The following is a 20,449-nucleotide window of genomic DNA, read 5'->3' as shown; positions in this document are numbered from 1 at the left end:
TATATCTAGCACAGTGCTGGCCAAAGAAGGGCCACTGTCCGGCAGGTTTTAGAGGTTTCCCTACTTCATTACACTAGACTTATAATCCTCTGAGTATTAAGCACTTGAAAACCAAAACTTCCATATATATTGAGCTTTTTCATACTTCTTCAATGCATCCATTAAAGCATGGAGTATGATATTTTAATTGGACCTTTATCTGACTTAAAAAGAGTGATACATTCTAACTTTTGGTCCATCAATCTGCTTTAGTTCAAGTTGATGCTTCTGATAAAACATGAATCCATCTACTTCCTAAGCAACTTCCTTCATTAAGGCTTTCATTACTTTCTCACTCTATGTACTATTGTTGATGCACAGATTTATAAATCAATGTTTTTGATCTCAAGGTATAAAAAAAAGTATATTAAACCTAAAGCATATCAAAAGACACAGACCACTTGTCGACAGATTCTGAATCTCTAGTAAAATTTCAGGTCAAACAGGTCAACAGCCGGTAATGAAGGGAAATCTGGCTCCTGTCTGGGATGAAATTTAAACAAATCAAAATGAATCACCTCCATAAGCTATGGAACAACTGTTCTCTTTGAAAAGAATCCTTTATATCACCGCAATTTATGGATTATCATCCAGCAGAAAAGTAAACTGAACCTATTTTTATATTATTCCAAAATGAAGGAATATTTGCTGCTATCCGTCATGCTATTTTGTACTTGTTGAATGGTTTCTTTTAGCTCAGATATACAATGATGTTCTGTATCTAAGACGCTGCTTTTTAACAGAATTAAATTTGAATAATCAATGACTGATGTTTGACTGCAAAAAGGAGGATGCAGAAATGTTACAATTAAACCTATCCTTCCATCATTTGAAGACATTAACTTGCTGCAACTACGGTAATGTCAGAGAAAACTAAGACTAGGACAGCCGGTTGGGCACACCATATAGTGTGCATGCTAACATGGCTTCTTGTAGTTTCAGTTCTATTGGTAAACACATCGGCCTCTTGTCTTTACATTCAAGTTTTCGTTCTTGTTCTTGTGACTTCTCATGTCCTCATGAAATGTCATCAGCCTCAGCCTTAGTACTGTTCCAATTCACAAGAACAGCAGACCGAGAACAGACAAAGTCCCAGATGTTGCTCTTGCTAGGGCTGCAACTAACGATTATTTTAAAAATCGATGAATCGGACGATTATTTTTTCGATTAATCGATGAATCGGACAAAAAAATATTTTTTATATTAACCTCTTTATTCCAAAATAAACATTTTAGACAGAACAAACAAGCACACAAGTACAGGTTGCTCATTAACTGTACTGGTGCAATATGAAAAATAAATGTTTGTGTTAAAACTACGCAAACTTACATGAGAAATGTAGCTGTACATCCACAAAATATAGGCTACTTTGTTTCATAAAGCACAAAAAAAGACATTTTTGTTTTTAAAAGCCCCTAAGGGGTTCAAACAATAGGCCCCCCCATTTCAACAAATGAGTTTTTTTTAGACTAGAAGAGTTCTGCCTTTTAAGACAGGAAAGTATAGCAGTTAAAGTTGCTACTTGAGAAAATACTGAACCATAGAGATAAAAATAGCCCTGTGATTCAAATTATAAATCGTATTTGGAATAAAAATGAGAGAACTAGGGGTGGTAAAAAAACACATCCTCCAAAGACAGATATTTACATGGGAATGTGGCATATAATTAATTGACATATTACTGATCTTGCTGGATTTTATTCTGCTTTACTTCCATAAATTGCAGGATCTTCTTTACTTTATCTTTGCCAGAAGATTTAAACTTTAAAAGCTTTGCCCTCATAATTTGCAAGTTAATTTATTTATAAAGTAAATGTAAACGCTGCTTAAGCTAATTCAAATGAAATTAAAAGTAAAATAAGTAGCCAACCTTATCACTGTCTGTAACCTACTAACACGGTAAGGAAAGCATCAGATGAGCTACCTGAGAAACTAACGTTACGTTTCCCCACTTTAAAACCAAACAAACATGGTGGTTCCGTGCCATGTTAATTTGTTTTGAAAAAAGGTGCATGTTATCACTTTTTTCGCTTTACAAAGCGCAGGCTATTTTAATTATTGTGATCAATTTGCGCCGTCAATCCCGGTGCATGCGCGCTTCATTTGCAGTCTGGACGCTGAGGCTCTGACTGCAGCGCTGAGAGGGACTCCTGCGGGAGTAGGGGGAGGCGCCCCACGGCAGAGTAGGAACGATACATGCTTTCACGTAAGAGTCTCCAAAAGCGGCCAGTGACACCGAAAAAAGTCGCCAGATTTGTCGCTAGTCGCTTTTTTGAAAATAGTCGCTGGAGGGGTCTGAAAAGTCGCTGAGTTGGCAACACTGCACCTGCGGCGCTACTTCGCTCTGCCATATTTTTTTTTTCTTCCTCTTTCAGTCAAGAGGCAGTGATGACGGCGCGGCGGATGACGCAATAATCGAGCGACACAACTAATCGATGATGAAATTCGTTGCCAACGCTTTTAAAAGTCGATTTTTATCGATTTTATCGATTCGTTGTTGCAGCCCTAGCTCTTGCCCCTCCCTCTTTGCCGAGTATGCATCAGAGCAGACTTGACGGTTCTTGAGATTGACAGCAGTCCCAGCATGCACAGCAGCAGCAGCAACCAGTGGAGCGCTCACAGAGTTCAGAGTATTAAGTTAAAAGATCTTTTTGTTGCTGTTGTTCAACAAAAGTACATTTTAAGATCATTTGAGGGGAGAACATTATACTTTTAAGCATGACTAAATGGTCCGTTTACCGATTTAATGTGTAATTTAAGAAAAAGGTGTTAAGAGGACCGCGTCAACCAGCAGAGCTCCGAGGGTAACGGCAGCCAGGTCCAATCCTTGCCATGTGTGAAGGACCGCTGGCTCTGATGGAGAGTTTTTTGTTTTACTTGGCAAAATGTTTCTTTGGTTTGTGTTTATCTGACTGTTTTAATTATTATTCCCCCACTAAATGAAAAAAGTAAGAATTCATTATTATTTAGAGACTATTAATAGGAGGTGAAATGCAGCTCCAGACAAGTTGAGCGCGTGGTGACATCACTGTTCCAATTGACCCATATTCATACTAGGTCCACACTTTGCTGTGTTCTTGTCAAGAACATACTTGGCGAGGACACGATTCCCTACTCACATTCTTTTGAATTGAGAAACGGCCAGTAACAAAGATAGCAACGTGAGACAGCACCAACAACCAAAAGTTGAAAACAAACCCTGTTGAACCCAGTCCATGTTTCTCCCCTTACTCCAACTTTCCACGCCAAACCGAACATGGTTTAATGTTTTATTGAAACACCTTAGTCAAAGACAGCCTAACTTATGTCACACATTCATTTGAATATGCAATAATATCAAGCAAGCCAGTGGGAATTGGATGAGTCATACCCTAATCATTTGTTAGATACTTTCAGTCCTTTTAATTGTATGAGATTATATTAATAGAAAATGAAACATTAATTCAATCTAAATAATGAAAAATATAAAGCGGTTTTCACTGCTTTAACTGCTGGCGATCAAGAACACTGCATAATTTCAACTCACAGGCGTTGGTGACAGCGAAGCTGTTGGCCGTTTCAATGTTGTCCACGTGAGGCACCAGGTTGAACGGGGCTTCTGAGGCGTTGGGGCTCGTGTTGTGCAGGAAGATGGCCAATCGGAAAGCGGTGTATTCCTGATCAGTGTTTCTGATAAACAGACCACCTGAAAACAGGAGGGAGAAGCAGGTTTTCATTAAAGACATTGGTTGAACACAGTGATGGGTTCTTTAAATTACTTAACCAAAAAGCATCACGAAGGAAACAGTAAAAAGCACTTATTTTTATCATTTGAGTAAAGTTTTAAGTAAAATGTTACCACTAATGATATGCTATTGTTTGAATTTAAAAGAATGAGGCAGATTTTAGGAGATCTTAGGATGCCTGTAATATTTTAACCACAATCTGATGCATCCATTCTAATAGCTGAAGGACCAAACCACAAAAATAGTAAAAATTATAACAGTTCCTGAAAGGTATAAATGACGTGCGAGGGGATCCAAAGAATAAACTGACAAGAAGCAGGGAAGCAAGTGGAACCTGCCATGGAAAACCGGACGGCAAGTTAATTGAAAGAGGGGAGGAACTCGAATGGCTTCTAAACTGCTGAAAAGGTGTTTGTGGGACCAAACAAGAACATTTAACGCAACTAGGTAGAATCCTAAGGGAAGGAGACCAATAAAGACATGATTGAAAAAAGACAGAAACTGAAAAAATTAAACTGGCACAAGAGACAAGCACGCAAAGATTGTTGAAATTGAGACTACCAACATTTTATTGTATGTCAAGACATCTGAGCATAGCTAATAAATCATATCTGGTACAAAAAACCTACTGTTAGGCTTGTCCCGATCCGATCCACGTATCGGATCGGACGCCGATATTGGCAAAAAAATGTGTATCGGCAAAGCATGTAAAATGCCGATCCAGACTGCCGATCCAGTTTTAAAAAAAAAATCCGGTCCGTATTTTCCAGTTTCGCCGATTGAAACGATCCATTCCACTATTTTGCGCCAGTGTTTCCCTGTTTTGCATTTTTATTAAAACTTACAGTAATACTTGCACCTTTAACTGTTTACGGTTTTACTGTTCACTGTGCAATTTCAGATTGCTATTAATAATTTTGTCCAGTTTGTGTTTGTCTCTTAATAAACAGGTAAGTTTGTTATTACTAAGCAATGTGTTTTATTCAATCTCACCTAATTTAGCTGGCTAGATGTAATCAAGAGTACTAAAACCCTTTTCAACATGAGTCTTACAACTAAGGCTAAATACTTTAACTTAAACTTAAATACATGCTCGGATAGGCTGGTATCGGCCAGTATCGGTATCGGATCGGAAGTCCAAAAACAATATCGGTATCGGATCCGAAGTGCAAAAACCTGGATCGGGACATCTCTACCTACTGTAGATCATTTGTGTTTTAAATTTTTATGAAATATTTCACAGGCCACTTGGATGTTCCCAAATGACGGCCAGCGTCGGATTTAGGAAATTTGTGGATCTAGGTAAAAACAGGCGTGGGGCCCTCTGAATTGAGCAGACAAAACAAAAAATAGACAGATACCCAAAATTTAATAGAATACACATACATTATTTGTTCTATGTTCTGTCCCTCTCTTCTTGTCCCTTTCCTTGTCATTTTCCTCTGTATGTTTTATACTCAGCTGACTTTTCATGCTGTCTCAAAAGGAATGAAAGATTTTTCAAAGCACTAAGCTCACTAGCTCTTTGCTCCTTCCTGTGTTTCCAAAAAGGCAACTGCAAATGTGCATAAGTCCTTCTTATTGTAGACAAGCCATGATCTGCTTATCTGTTCACCATTTTTCCTTTATATGAAATAATAGCTCCATATATCATGTCAGCTGACAAGATAAAGGAGAGCAGGAGGCGGGGTTACCAATCTACTTGCTCTGGAGAGCAGAGTTCCGGACTTTTATATGTTGTTGCCAAAGTCTACAGTAGCAGAAAAAAGTCGCTAGATTTGGCACTAGGCGGTTTTTAAGATAAGGTCCTAGAGGGGTCTGAAAAGTCGCTAAATATAGCGACAAAAGCGCTAAGTTCCCAACACTGCTCTTTGCGCCATTTGTTTTCAAATGGTTTGCTGCTGTCTGTTTGGAGCTTTCTTAACATGCGTGAATTCTGAAACGAAATTTCATGGTATTTCCTCCAACATCATGGTAGATCAGCTGAGAAGTTCCTTCTGTTCCCTTTAAAACAACAACTGAGCAACTGTATAAATCCGTCTGACGTTTCAAATCATTCCTGTCTCTCCTCAGTCTGTTTGACTTATCCTGCTGTTAATATACAAAGACCTAATCTAAGCCGCTCGTGTTTGTGCAAATGTCACAGGTGTTAGAAGAGGTTTGTCTGATATTTTAGATTCAGACTTAAGGCAACATTGTTAGGACAAGACAGTGTAAATGTCATTTAAAGCTAAATGTCAGAGCGTTCTTTTCATGCATGACCTATTTAAAGAAGTTAAACTTCAGAATAATTTACTTTGTGACAGGACATGTGAGCTTGGTTCTGCTCTCATGACGACCCACTTTTTGTTTGCCAAAATGACACCTTTACATTTGGAACACAGATGCAGAGTAACAAGCATGAATCCCAGTGGATATTGGTGGGATTTTAAGTGACAGATTGACACAAAGTATTGCAAAACTATGAAGAGAGAAAAAACACAAGATTCCTTGTTCATTCTTTCATTTTTTTGTGGATTACTGGACCAGTTCCCTAATTTCTGCCAGGTTCTCAGGGGTTCATTGGCGTTTGCCCAACAGCTCCATGGGTTTTGTGGATCTGGAGCATGTCCCTTTAAGCATTTAAGCATGTCACTAAGGATGCCCTGTGGGGGGCACTCCAGGAGTACAGAGTCAGAATCCTTACTAGTGGGCATCCGTTCCCTGTAAAGCTGAGCAGGCAATTTGTCAATTGCTGCTGTTGAGTTCGATCTGTTCCCGGTGCATGTTGGATTCTGACAGAGCTGCCCTTTGTAAGTGGTCCTGTTCATTTATCTGGGCCGGATGGGGCCTGGTTTGGGGACCAGTGGATTTCTTGCCTACTTTTTGCAAATTGTTGTTCTGCTGGCTCCCTTTACCCAAGACTTAAAGCATGGATGTTTGTAGCGCCTCCAAATCTGGGACTGTGGTTCTCAGCTGGAAAAAAGGGCTTGCTCGCTTCAGTTTGGAGGAAACTTGCTGCCTCAAATGAATTAGTTCAAGTATTTTAGGGTTCTGTTCACCAGGGAGGGAAGAGGGGAGCGCGAGATTGATAAATGGATATGTGTTATCACGCAAACATTGCACTGGCCAGTTGTGTGGAAGAGAGAGCTGAGCAAAACGGTAAAGCAGTTGTTATACCGGGTGGTCCTACCGTCACTAATGGTCCTAAGACCAGGATCTTGACACAAACAGTAAGAGTTATTAGAGCTATAGTGAGCGGGTGGCTGGGCACTCCCTTGGATATAAGCTTAGGAGCTCAGTCATTCGCGAGGGGTTCAGTATAGAGCTACTTCTCCTCCTCATTGAACGGAATCAGTTGAGTTGGCATGGACATCTTTTTCCGATGCCCATTCAACAACTTCATTGGGAGGTGTTCCAGGCACGTCCCACGAGGGGGAGGCCAGCCGAGAATAGTCTTTCGTCTTGGAGCACCTCTGGCTTCCCCCAACAAAGCTGGGAGGCCTGGAGTCTGTGAGCTTTTGCTGAGAATGCTGCCCTCATGACCGTTTCCAGGATGAAGAGGAAGGTGGCAAGTATGAGGTTTTCATTTTTTTAAATAAATAAATGTAGTTTCTCTGAGTTAAAAATGCATTTTCTAATCAATAACCAGAATCTAGCCCATCTGAGTCTAACTGCAGTTGTCCAGTTTGAACATCTCCCAGAACTCTGTTCATACATATTCTAAACATGGAGGGAGGATGGAACAACTGCAGACAAACCAAGACATGGATGTATCCCTCAGCTAAGAGGCTGGAAGAGGAGAGCATGAATCAGAGAAGCAGCAAAGAGGCCCGTGGAGGGTCTACAACAGGGGTGTCAAACTGGTTCCAGAAAGGGCCGTGTGGCTGCAGGTTTTCTTTCCAACCAAGCAATAGCACACCAGACTCCATTCATCTCATCAAGTCATTGTGTTCAGATTGGAGTCTGGTGTGCTACTGCTTGGTTGGAAAGAAAACCTGCAGCCTCTGGAACCAGTTTGACATCCCTGGTCTACAGAGATCTACAGCTCAAGAGAAATCTGATCAAAGGTCAACCAGGTATCGGTTGTGCTCTCCATCATTTGGATCCTTAAGAAAGAGTGGTGAGAGAATAGATTCTCGTTGGAACAAATTCAGTAAAAAAAAATTTGCCACAAAGTTTTTGGCCGACATACAAATTGATGAGAGAAAGAAAACTAACATTGCCTATCAGCCTAAACCATCCTACCAGTGTTGAAGACGACATCATGCAGTAAAAAAGTTATTCCACAGCATGGAGAGGGATAGTTGGTTGGAAGATGAATGAAACTAAATCAGTGGTTTCAAATTTCAGTCCTCTGGGGCTGGTCTCCTGCAACTTATAGATGGCCTCTGCTTCAACACACCTGACTCTTATATTATCTAATTAGCAGAGCTCTGTGGAATGCATTGTAGTTGATTTGATTAAAGCTGTTGAATGCAAGTAACACATCCAAATGTTCTAGGTTGTTGGCCCTTAAAGACTCGAGTCCAGGAATGGAGTTTGGGAAAAATCCAATGAGAAAGCTTATTGGAGGCTGTGGACATTATTTGCCAAAAATAGACTTCATGAAGTGATAATGAAGCCATATGTAAGTGCAACACCTAAGAAGTGGAGCAGTGCTGTAGGGGCTTGAATTTATCTACATTTGCATTCTCTTCTAAAGTGAACCTAACACATTCTGAAATCTTGATTGCTGCTTGCACTTCATAAAACCCTGAAATGCACCACTGCTTAAAGCAATAAAAAAAATGTAAAAGAATCTCAAATGGTGTGTGAACTGAGCGTAGAGGGAAGTTGAACCCTTATGATTGTCCTTATGTGAATTGAGAAAGAAGTTTACCTGAACTGTGTTTGGGTTGTTTTTACAGACATATGTTGATAAATCTATAAAATCACTCAATTACTCCAGATGTCAGAACATCCATAATGAGAACCTCTTTTTTCACAACATCTATCAGCATCCCATTCTCAGTTGGACTGAGATCTGGTGACTGTGGAGGTCACCGGAGGTCTGTGAACTCATTATGTTCAGGATACCAGTGTAATGATCTGGAATTCAGGACATGAAGCATTAATTAATAGAGTTTTCAAGATGCTTGCCTCAAATTTTTGTATGTTTGTGTGAATTATAGCCTTAGTTTTTTGTTTTTTGTTTTGTTTTAATTGACAGTAATGGCACCTGCTGTAGTATTTTGCGGCTGTAGTGCATCTGCTTCAGAATTCCACAGCTTGCAAGGTCCCACATTGGCACCAAGGAACGATAGGAAAACCAACAATCCCTTGCACAACATGAAGTATGGGCACACCCGACTGCATTGTGATGAATGAAACATGTCCAGAAGAAGCGTAAACCATTACTATTTAGAATGGTATTACAGCTTCATGTGTGCATTGCCACATACATGTATGCTTTATTTTAAGCTTGTGTCAGTTTAATGGAGGGTGCCAGTCATTTTCTAAATTTGTTTAATTTGCATCTTCTTTATAGTTTTCTTTTAAAAGCTGTATTTCCAAATTTCAGTAGTAGTTCAGTACATGTTTCCATCTCATAATGACAACTGGAAAGTTAAAAACTTTGTTTGCTTAGTAATTGTACCACGTTAATGTGTTTATAGTGCATTTGCATCTCTCGACCACTGTAGAAAATCTGCAGATTTGCAAACTTTTGAACCATCTTATCTGATACCAACAACCACACTATGTTTAGTCACTTTCTATTCTTTTGCTGCTTAATTTGAGTTTGGGAAGCCATCTTCAACACATTCAGATTAATATATGGCTTGTGTTGCTGCCACGTTATTTGGCCATTATAAATTCAATTTAAATCAGTCTATTTATATAGCACCAATTCACAACACATATAAATTTAAGGAACCTTACAATTCAACCAGATCATACAGCCAAATTGATTCAACGCTTCATATCTACGGAAAACCCTCTGATTGCGTCGACTCATTGACTCAAAGGCAATCCTTCATACCAAGTATGCTTGTAGCGACAGTGGAGAGGAAAAACTCCCTTTTAACCGTTAGAAACCTCCACTAGAACCAGTCTCAGTGAGAGCGGCCATCTGCTGAGATATATCTTTGTTAACAACCAAAAATGACAAATAAAGAAGTCTAAGTCTGAATAAAAAAGTGTTGAGTGAAGGAGCTTCTAACCAACAAATGCTCCCACTGGATTTGGTTTAGAACCATAGCTAAATTTGCATGAATTACATCATGCTTACCAGTTTACGTTTGGGCTATATGTGATGCTGTGGATGCTGATATTTCTTCCAAAAAAAACAGGGGAACCTTGTTAGAGGTCATGGAATCATTAATTAATTCTTACTTACATCTGGCCTCTGTGTTTTTCTTAGGGGCTTTTCAGCCTTAATCCATAATGTGGTTGAATCACCTTCATCCATAGCTATTCTTGTGCCTGAAGCCTTAAGAGACGACCGCATCAGAGAGGAACCTGGACTCTGAAACATCTGGTAAGATTGTACAGAAATCAAAGAAATCTAAGCTTGTTCCAATCTTGTGAGATGTGTAGAAAACTCCTCCAAACTCCCAAAAACTGTGATTCTGTCCAATAGAAACATTTCCTGTTTTTTTCTCCTAAATGTAAATGTCCTCAGATTCAATATTTCAGTGCCATAGCAACTCATTTAGGGCTTTATTTCACGTTTGCGAAAGAATTTAATAGTTTTTAGATATGTCTCTATTTCTGCATGAATCCTACATATTTCCCCTCTGACAATAATAGCTGTTAATCTACTGACATAAATCACTTGAGACTGATGTGAGGTTTTGGGGAAATGTTTGTCCTCTTTGGAAACTGATGAGGAAACTTTGGATAGAATGTGAAATAAAATCTGCATCATGGGGGAAAAGCTGATATTTAGTGTTATCTGTACTCCCCACAGGTCAGAGTGGGCCTGATTTGGGCAGAACGATGAGACAGCGATTGCATAAGCACTTCCCATATCTGGCAGCAGTTTTGCTAAACAAATGATAATAAGCTCCAATTGTGGGTTTAAGCAAATATCTGGAGAGTTTATTAGTGATGGCAGAGTACCCCCTCCATCACACACACACCCTCAGAAATGCTCGTTACATAAAAAGCTGACAGGATGGCAAAGCATTTCTGCAGGTTTTTTTGTCCCCCTTTATTTCCCCTCACAGCTGTGAAGGTAGGACCTAATGTTCTGCAACAAACCCCGACCTTTGGCCCCTCGATTGGGGATTGAGTGCTAGAGTAATATGTAGGGACAAGAAGAAGGGTTTGAACAGCTTGTCATTTTTCATCAGCCTCCCTCTAATTTAGAGGCAGGGGTTCAGTGAAGGGTGAATCACCAAAAAGTGCATATTTGACAGACGAATAAAGGTTGCTGGTAATGATGAATGGTTTTAATGAGACAGAAGGAGTGCTTTAAATGGTGATCAACAGCTGGAGGTCACAGTTTGCCCTTCTATAATGAAAACCATAAAGCTTTCACCTTTATTCCCCCTATGGCACTATCTACAATACAAAGTGGTTAAACTGGAACATGATATACTTTAAAAGACAAGGCAGCTGTGAAGAGAATGAACCACTGGGACTGGACTCAAGAGTGTTAAAAGCAGCAGATGCATAGGCAGCCTGCATGCAGAACACAGACACTCTTTACTGCTGTGATCTGCTGCAGTGGCAGCATGTGAGTGCGCTCGGATCAACAGTCAGTGTAGTCCGCAGATAAAAAGCGCATTAACCCTCCTGACTGCATGCTCTAAAGGTAACAACCCGAAAACCTGGTGATGCTCTGCAGCTCCGAGGTTGTTGGATGATGACAGGAAAGCAGCTGCACGCAGGACGTCCATGCACACAGTCACCGGCATGCTCTGCAAGGGCTGACATCAGAACCTTCACTCACCGATCTGAACGCTGCTCGGGAAAGCTGCCATCGCCGGCCCCCAAAAGCCCGAGAACATCAACAGAATCCAGTCACAGGAAGAAATCCTCATTTTGGTTCGGTTATTAACTGAAGAGAAACATCGAGCAGGTCCAATTCTCACCCTCCTAGGGCAAAAGCAGCATCCTTCAAAAATATATCAAAGAGCTTCGTAAAGAGTCAAACATCCATGTCAGCTCTGGGTGGCTTTTTCTCCCCTCTGATGTCCTGCGTCCCCTCCGTCCAGCGCTGGAGATTTTGCGCACAACAGCACCAAGATGAGGGGCGACGCGGGGAGGACAAGGAGGGTGATGATGATGAGGAAGAGGAGGAGGAGGAGGGGGAGAGGGGGCGGGCAGCAGCCAGCGGCGGCCAGTGCGTCTAGATGCGGCTCAACTGGCACCAGAGCCAGAAACACACATGCGCTTTTTTTTACGTGACCGGTGAGACCAGAGAGGGACGTCAGTCCGGGTCCCCCGGCAGGTCCCCCAAACAGGAGCCCAAACTTCCAAAACTGCTGACATAAACATGCTGGTCGAACTGAAAACAGTCAGAGCCATCAGCAATGACAGAGCTGGCAGTCTCCACACAGATTTATTTCAGGTTTTCTCTTTTTTTTGTGTGTTAAATTCAAATGTTTCAACTCATCAGACAAATTTTGATATAAAAAAAATTACGTGAGGAAAAAAAAAAAGGTTGCTTCTGACAATTTCATTTATTTGGGAATAAAAGCTCCAATTCAACTTAGACATTTTGTAACAAACCTCATTTTACCAGTGCATCTCTGTAGTAACCAGTCATGATCAGTGGAGGAGCTGCAGAGTAAATTAGAGGCTACTACAGTTGAATCTGTTTGACAGCTTGAAGTAGGCTGAAAAGCTCCAAACAGCAACACTCTTAATCATAAGGAAGAAAGTGATGAACATCTCTCGTTCTGAAAAGGATTGCATGTATTTCTAGTAATATATCGCCTTGAACATATGTGTTTTTCTTTACTTCAAAGTTGAATATACAACTTCAAACAACTTCGTCAGTCAGTAATATTTATAACATTTAGGCATGTGTTGCATCTGAATTGTTGACTAATTGACTCTTTGGCTGTTTTATGAGAGAAGTAAATGCAAGTAGGTGGACAACTATATGTACTTAAATCAGTGATTAAAAACCAAACAAACAAAAAGAAAAAACTTTTCAATGATATCCTAATCAATTGAGATGCATTCATAGATTCCCACATCTTTCTTCTTTATGTTGCCTTTAAGGAGCAACAAACAGTTATCCTAATCAAAAGGGTCAGTGTAATTGAGCTGCTGCTGCTGTTTCACATTAGAACAGCTCCACACAGGAATGATGATATTTCTATTAAAAGATCGGCCTTCGTTTCTCATCTTTGCACCTTCTTCACAAACAAATACAGATCCTGAACACATAAGAATACATTCAAAAACCAATAAAACATCCACGCACAGAGATCGTTTGACTCATATTCCCTCAGTGGTCTACAAAGTCACAAAACAGGTAATTCATTAGATAAAACCTACATAAAAAAAAATACTGTTAGCTGTTAGATGCACTGATTAACTGATTCGTCAGTAAAAATAACTAGGGTATTTGTGCTGCCATTGCTCTGCATTATTAAGCAGGTGTGGCAGATTCAGCAGGAGGCTAAAGGTCATGCTGCTGAAATAGTTTGGATCTTTTGAATGACTGATAATGAACGTCACTTTTATCAAAAAGCAAGAAAGCCGGAGTTATTATGTTATCGAAGCTGCATCTAATATAAACACAAAACATTTGGGGGTGCTAAACGTTAAAAAGGCATGTTCAAAAGTCATTGGGCCTTTTTAACAGACAAACTGATGAAAATTAGATTAGATTAAATCCAACTTTATTGTCATTGCACAGGTACAGGTACAAGGCAACGAAATGCAGTTTAGGTCTAACCAGAAGTGCAATAGCAGCAAGTGCAGGATAAATAATGGTTCTATAAATACAGGACATGGGTTTCTACTGAATAAGTATAGAGATGAATACCATTATAAACAGAATCTTACTAATAGATGGATATAATATATAGATAACTAATATTATGAATTAAATTTACAGCTGGATATGTACCGAATATAATATACAGGTGGATATTACTATAAAAAGGGTATTTTACAGATATGTACAATAGCATATATACAGATGGGTTTTACTATAAAATGAATAAATAAAGTTTGGACAGAAGCTATCTAAATTAAAGTGCAACTGTTCATAAGATAAAACAATTAAAAAAAATGGTAAACTTTTACAACAGGGAGCACTCTCCAATGGTGCTTTCTGCATTATTCTCAGAGTTTAATTTAAAGTCTTCAGTTCAAAGAAAAAGGTCCAGACCTTAACTTAAATGTAATGTTGGCCCTTTGAAAGTGCTGTACAAAGATACATATTTTCTATGGGATAATGGATGAGAAGAACACTCCTCTCCTGGCAAAACCTCTGGTCTTGGCAGGTTCTGCAATGGAGCACAGTTGCTCTATTCCTCTGGAGGCAAACTTTTTAATTAATCAAGATCGTACCTTTTCCTCCAGATGTTGCTGATGTTTTGGCTGCTTTCTTTCTTTGCTGCTATTAATTAAAAACTCTCATTATATTCTCAGAATGGGAAATCAAAGGAAACATAAAAACCTCAGTGCCAAAATCGGACACTTCGCCTTTAATGAGGTCAAATTGTTAGTTAATCACAATCAGCTCATAACTCAAGCACATCTGCTTCACTTTCTCTCCAGAGACATATTAAGGATAAACGTTTTTTTTTTTTTTTTCTTTTCTAAAGCTTAATTCCAAATAGATTACATCAAACTCTGTAAAATAGCTGCTTGGTGTCCTTGCGTTGAAACCGAGATGGCAGGGACCGCAGGAAATGCTGAAGCTCTGCTCAGCTCCAGTTCTGCTGATTTGGATGTTTGCTGTACCCCCGCAGGTGTAGGACCTATTGAAAATGAGTAATTATGTGTGAGAGAGCTGAAGGTTGATTGTGCTTCGGGTCTTTTCACAAAATGTTCAGTAGTGGAGCTTCAGAATATCTGTAAAACAACTGCTGTTCAGAGGAGGAGACGGGACTGGTGTGAAACACAAATTCATGATTACGCAGGAAAAAGGAAGAGAAATATATATATATATATTCCCCTATACCCCTTCCTCCATGTTGAAGTGTCCAGAAATAACATCAAAACTCTATGCAGCAAGACCTCTGTCAGTAAGACAGCATTGCTACCATATGTTCCCCTGTACAGGTAAATAAAACATGAACACAGAACCAGTAGTACCATAGTTAAAGGTATCCGTCAAGGTCATATGAAGGTAACAGTGGGTGGATGGTGGTCCAACAGATAGAGCCACAAGGGGTCTGAAATGCCTGAAAACAGTGAGTAAATTATAGCTACTTTTCTATGCTAAACTAAGTTGGTTTCCACTGGGTGAAACAATGGTAAAAAAAGGAAAAGTTTAACCTACAAACCTTTAAAAAAGTTATCACCTGGTACTGGCCTGGAATTTGGATGCAGGTCCAGAGTCTGGACTTTACTTTGGAAGAAACTCAAAGATTCAAATTCTGTTTTTCTTTATTGGAAACGTTCACTTAGTAATTCAGCAATAAAATCTCTCTTTCATGCTTATCTAAAATTCTAAAAGATCAAATCATCAGCTTTACCCCAAAATACCCGAACTAATCCACTTGAGGCATGAACCCTCTTCCAAACTGAAGGGAACAAGACACATTTTTTCCTACTCAATATCATAGAGTATTATATTTGGCCTTTGCCAGATACTATTTTGTGATGCGAATTACCAAACAATAGTTCTTCAACTGTTGAAGTAGAAATGCTAAATCTACTCTGTAGAGACAGAAACTCAGGTCAGTGACTTCAGAACTCAGATGGGAAACAATAATGACAATCAGAGTCAATAACCTGGTTAAGTTCAGTCGGTGCGCACAAGAAGGAGTGAAGTCAAAGGAGTGGTTTCTCTGGAACACAGACCAGAACAAGGGCGACCAAAACTCAGAAGTCCGGAGGCAGAAACAGGTCAGGATCAGGCAGGCAGTCAAAACACAACAGGTAGCTTAAATAGAAGCAGGAACAGATTAATCTGATTAGAGACAAAGGGCACAGGGCGGAGCAAAGCAGGTGTGAGAAAAGAGCCACATCCAGCCATAGGTGCCAAGATCATGACAAAAAAAAACAATGGCCTTAGCAGAACAAATTTATATTTTAGACAAGCAGAGCCTGAGTTCAGAAACCTGTCAGAGGACAGCTTTTATTGTCATTCCAGTTTTTATTGTCATTACACTGTCACAAGTACAGAGCAACGAAATTAACTCTCTGCATTTAACCCATCCTCTTGGGAAGCAGTGGGCTGCCATAGTAGGTGCCCGGGGAGCAGTGTCAGGTTAAGGGTCTTGCTCAGGGATCCAGAGTGGCAGTCTGTGGGATTGATGCTTGAACTCAGAACCTCGGAAGTCCAAGCGCAGTGCCCTAACCACTAGGCCACCACTCCCCATCTGGGTTCTTCTTCATAGCCATGCATAAGAGATGTCCTCACCATCTTGCAGAACTGAAGAACGTTTTCAATCACAACTTCCTCTATTAAACCTGTTTGGGGTGTGTATGCAGCATTAATTGACATCACATCCTTAGGACTGGGCAGGAAATAACCAAGTTTTTCTGATTCGTAAGATAGGGGCAAACCATTAAAAATGATGTCAAATCAAAATCAAATTCTGCAGCACATAAAAACAACAATGGTTCACCAAAGTTTTACACAGATAAAAGGCATTAGCAGTGTAAACAATAAACAAAATAAAAAAAACAACTGAACAAAAAAGCAGTCAAATAGATTCGATTCAAATAGCTCAGATATGTGGATGCAGGTTGCTCCACATCTTTGCCCAACCACTGAGAAGGCTCAGCAAGCTCCCTTTTTGATCCATGACCTCAGAGACTAACAACAGACCATAAAGTATAGAAGCTGCAGATGTTCATAAAGATATGATGGTGCCACACTGTTAAGAAATAATCTTGGAAAGGAAGAAACCTTCAGCTGGAACTTGAAACAAAGAAGCCGGAGAAAAATGCTTGAAATTTTGTTTTGAGCTTTTCTGTGCTAAAAATCAAGTTGCTCCGTTCTGATTAGGTGCTCAAACAAAAATATATCTGGTACACTTGATCTATTTCAGGCTAAACTTAATAGAATATTTCATCCTATTAGCATTATTGCTTACAGAATCTGGAATTTCATCTGAGGTGTGTGACATTTTCAGTGTCTCTGCAAGTATTGTGATATTTGTGTAGAAAATCTTGAGAATTTTTCAACTCCCAAAGGTATAGAAAGTCCAGACATGAAGTGAATGACGATATCAATTAGGCTTTGTTTGTTTGAAATATCTTAATTCTTCCTGGGCTCCATAATAAACTCTCCAGGAGTTGGTTGAAAAAAAAAGGTTATCCATCAGATGTAGTGCAGAAAGGTGCTCAGAATATAAGAAGTTTCATGGAAAGCTGCTGCAACGCAGATTTACAAAATGTAAATAGTGGATAAGTAGAGGATTTGGTAAAGATTACTGTATAATACAGAAATGCAGAAAGAAAATACACCTCAAATATCACATCTCTGCTGTTTGATTTAAACCCCTAGACGCAAAGTTGCATACAAAAATAGTTTAAATGTAGATTATCAAATCTTTTTTGTATTAGACCTAAACTGAAAGTGGCAGCAACACATTGTGTGTTTCCTTGTTACCCTGAAGCAGATCTTTACAGTTCTCATGTCCTACTGAGAGGTATCTATAATAACCAGGAAAGTGGAACCATCAAAACGATGAAGAAATTTGAATGATCTCATCATCCATTCTTAAAGTAAAACTGTAAAGAACAACTTTTCCCATCTCCTCACATTAGCAGGAAAATGGAATTTGCTATTACAGCTGCCAAATTTCTGCTGAGTGGCGGTGCACCTGTCAGAGCAGATTTTAAAGGTCTGCTGTGACTGAACAGCATGAACCAAACACATTTATCAAGAAGACAGGCAGACATTATGTATGAAGTGGTTTGCCTACACAAACAACTCTGAAGCCCCCTTAAACTGATTTCTGTCTCAGCAACCAAAATGAACAATTAATCCCTTTGGTAAGAACTGATGATGATGGCTGCACAAATGTGCATAAAAAGCCACCAATCCCCAATTATATTAATAAAAAAACAGGCTATTTTTTTATTTTATTTTATAACCTGCCTTGGCATCATGCTGGAAATTATTTGAGAGGAAACATAGAATTAAATAAAGTTGTGCTGTGCATTATCATTAGGCGTCACTTACAGAATTTCTATATATATATTAGTTTTATTTATTATTTTATTTAGTGCAAAATTATGTAAATTCTGTATGCTTTTCTTTTAATTGTTCAAAGAATGTTTTATTTTAGCATTACTAATATAAATACACCAAACTGTCATGTCATGTTGCTCAACTTAAGATTTACATATGAGTTGTCAATGTTGACACCGAGTTGATTTTTATGGTAATAATATAAAACAAGCAGTTAATAATGTATTTTCCTTTCCTAATTTTCATGGTACTTTCAGCCCCCAGACGTCCCTCCCCAGACACCTTGACTGTGGGAAGCCTCAGACACCCCCAGGCCAGCAGAGGGAATAGTCCCTCCAGTGTGTCCTGCGTCGTCCCCTAGGCCTTCTCCGGATGGGACGTGCCTGAAACCAGAGATGAGAAGTAACGAAGTACAAATACTTCGTTACTGTACTCAAGTAGATTTTTCTGATATTTTTACTTTACTTTACTACTTATTTTAATGGCCACTTTTTACTTCTACTCCTTACATTTTTACACAAATATCTGTACTTTCTACTCCTTACATTTTAAAAAATTGGCTCGTTACTTTAGTTTTGAATAATTTCAATGGAGTTAGCGTTATTATTTTTCACGTCATCAATACTAAATTCAATCTAATTGGATGGGAATCTACGTTGCATTCGACGCACCACTACAAGATGAATCGATAGATTCGGCGGTATTCATTCGCAGCAAATCATTGCAGCTTGGTGGCGGTGGCGTTAGCATAGTAGCATGGACGACGAGATGATTGAAAATGAACACAACGGAGATCTAGTCCTATTGGCAGACATCCATTTAAAATGTAGGCAACGGCATAAAAAAAGTGGTTTCTACTTTTACTTTTATACTTTAAGTAAATTTACAAGCCTGTACTTTGTTACTTTTACTTGAGTGAAGAAGTTTAATCAGTACTTCCACTTTTACCAGAGTACTTTTTAACACAAGTATCTGTACTTTTACTCACGGAAAGTGAGTACTTTTGCCATCTCTGCCTGAAACACACTCTGAGGGATGGGTCAAGTGGGCATCCGAAAATTATTCCTGAGCCACCTCAGCTGACTCCTTTTAATGTGGAGGAGAAATGGCTCTACTTTGCACTTCTCCCAAATGACCTACAAATAAGTTCCCTGCCTCTGTTAAATTTTGGATGAATGGAAGAGGAGATAACAGCGATGCTACCCCAGTATCTCTCTACCCACTTCTCCCATCCTCTAAGAGGCGAAAAAGTGGAGGGATTGACAGAGAAGATAACAGCAGAGTTGGGGAGAGGCGTCCCTTGTTAATGCATTATGAAAAAGAAAAAAACCAAACAAGGGAAGGACTGTCTTTCCATGAATGGGACTAAGATGAAGATAATGAGGATGACGATGATGATGTAGGTCTTCACCCTATCTCACCCGGCACAGCCACCCTGTTGAAAAAGCTCATTTCAGCCGCTTGTATTAAGGATCTCGTTCCTTCGGTCATGATCCAGATTTGAATGTGGATTGAGTGATAAATTACTAAATTTTTTTTATTCAGGTCTCTCTTCACCACAACAGACTGGTGCAGACTCTGCATTATGGCAGCAGCCACACTGTTCCATCTATTGATCTCCCACTCCATCCTCCCTGGTGAACAGGACCCCCAGATACTTGAATGAGTCCACTTGAGAGATAAACTCTCCTCCAACCTGAAGGGAAAGAGCCACTTTTTTTCCTTCTCTATATCATAGAGTATTATATTTAGCCTTCTCCAGATATTATTTTGTGATGCGAACTACCAAGCAACAGTTCTTCAATTGTTGAAGTAGAAATGATTGCATGAAAAGAATTCCTTTACAAAAGGTGACTTTTCCTAAACAGATAACTATACAGATTAGTGAGAGCAAGATGTGCAAAATATAAAATACCAGATGTTTGTTTCTATTTTCAACACTTGATTATTGGATAAAGTGCAGGTACCAACAAATGAGATCTTTTTAATAATAGAAACATTTTTGTTTTGTTTTTTTCCGTTATTTTAACTGATATACTAAAATAGAAAATGTAATAACCATATTTTCTGCATTATCTATAATTTCATAGCAAATAAGACCACAGATCTTTGGAAACTTATAATAAATAAAAAAGACTTAAATAAAGACTTCGGTACACCACATTCCACTTTTGATTTTAAGAACGATAAAGCAAGCAAAGAGTAAAGAGTTGCACAAATCCTTTTCCTACTGCTGAAAAATAGACTTTTTCTTTCAAAGGCCAATAAAATTATCATGTTTAAAGTCGAGCAGAAAAAATGTAATTTGTTTTAGAATTTTGATTTAACAAAAACTTCAACAAAATGTCAGAAGTGGTGGCCCACAAGCTCTACTTGAAAA

At 39.2% G+C, this 20,449-nt stretch overlaps 1 protein-coding gene across 1 annotated transcript in view; it reads right to left on the bottom strand.

Annotated features, from left to right (window-relative positions):
* The window catches only part of LOC119775656 (glutamate receptor 4-like), a gene marked incomplete at its 3' end in the record, with an annotated part of 127,961 nt that extends 115,886 nt beyond the window's left edge, over positions 1–12,075 (bottom strand). Inside the window, exons 1-2 of the mRNA XM_038273707.1 lie at positions 11,683–12,075; positions 3,566–3,724 (exon numbers count right to left, since the gene is read on the bottom strand). Coding sequence (XP_038129635.1) covers positions 3,566–3,724; positions 11,683–11,773 — 250 coding nt within the window. The remainder of the gene's footprint in view (positions 1–3,565; positions 3,725–11,682) is intronic.
* Between the last annotated feature and the right edge of the window lie 8,374 nt (positions 12,076–20,449).

The sequence above is a fragment of the Cyprinodon tularosa genome, unplaced genomic scaffold (genome assembly GCF_016077235.1).
Source record: "Cyprinodon tularosa strain WSP-4 unplaced genomic scaffold, ASM1607723v1 ctg888, whole genome shotgun sequence".
In the NCBI taxonomy this organism is placed as follows: Eukaryota; Metazoa; Chordata; class Actinopteri; order Cyprinodontiformes; family Cyprinodontidae; genus Cyprinodon; species Cyprinodon tularosa.
Note: the sequence above shows the minus strand (reverse complement) of the source record. Positions and strands in the feature narration are given on the sequence as shown.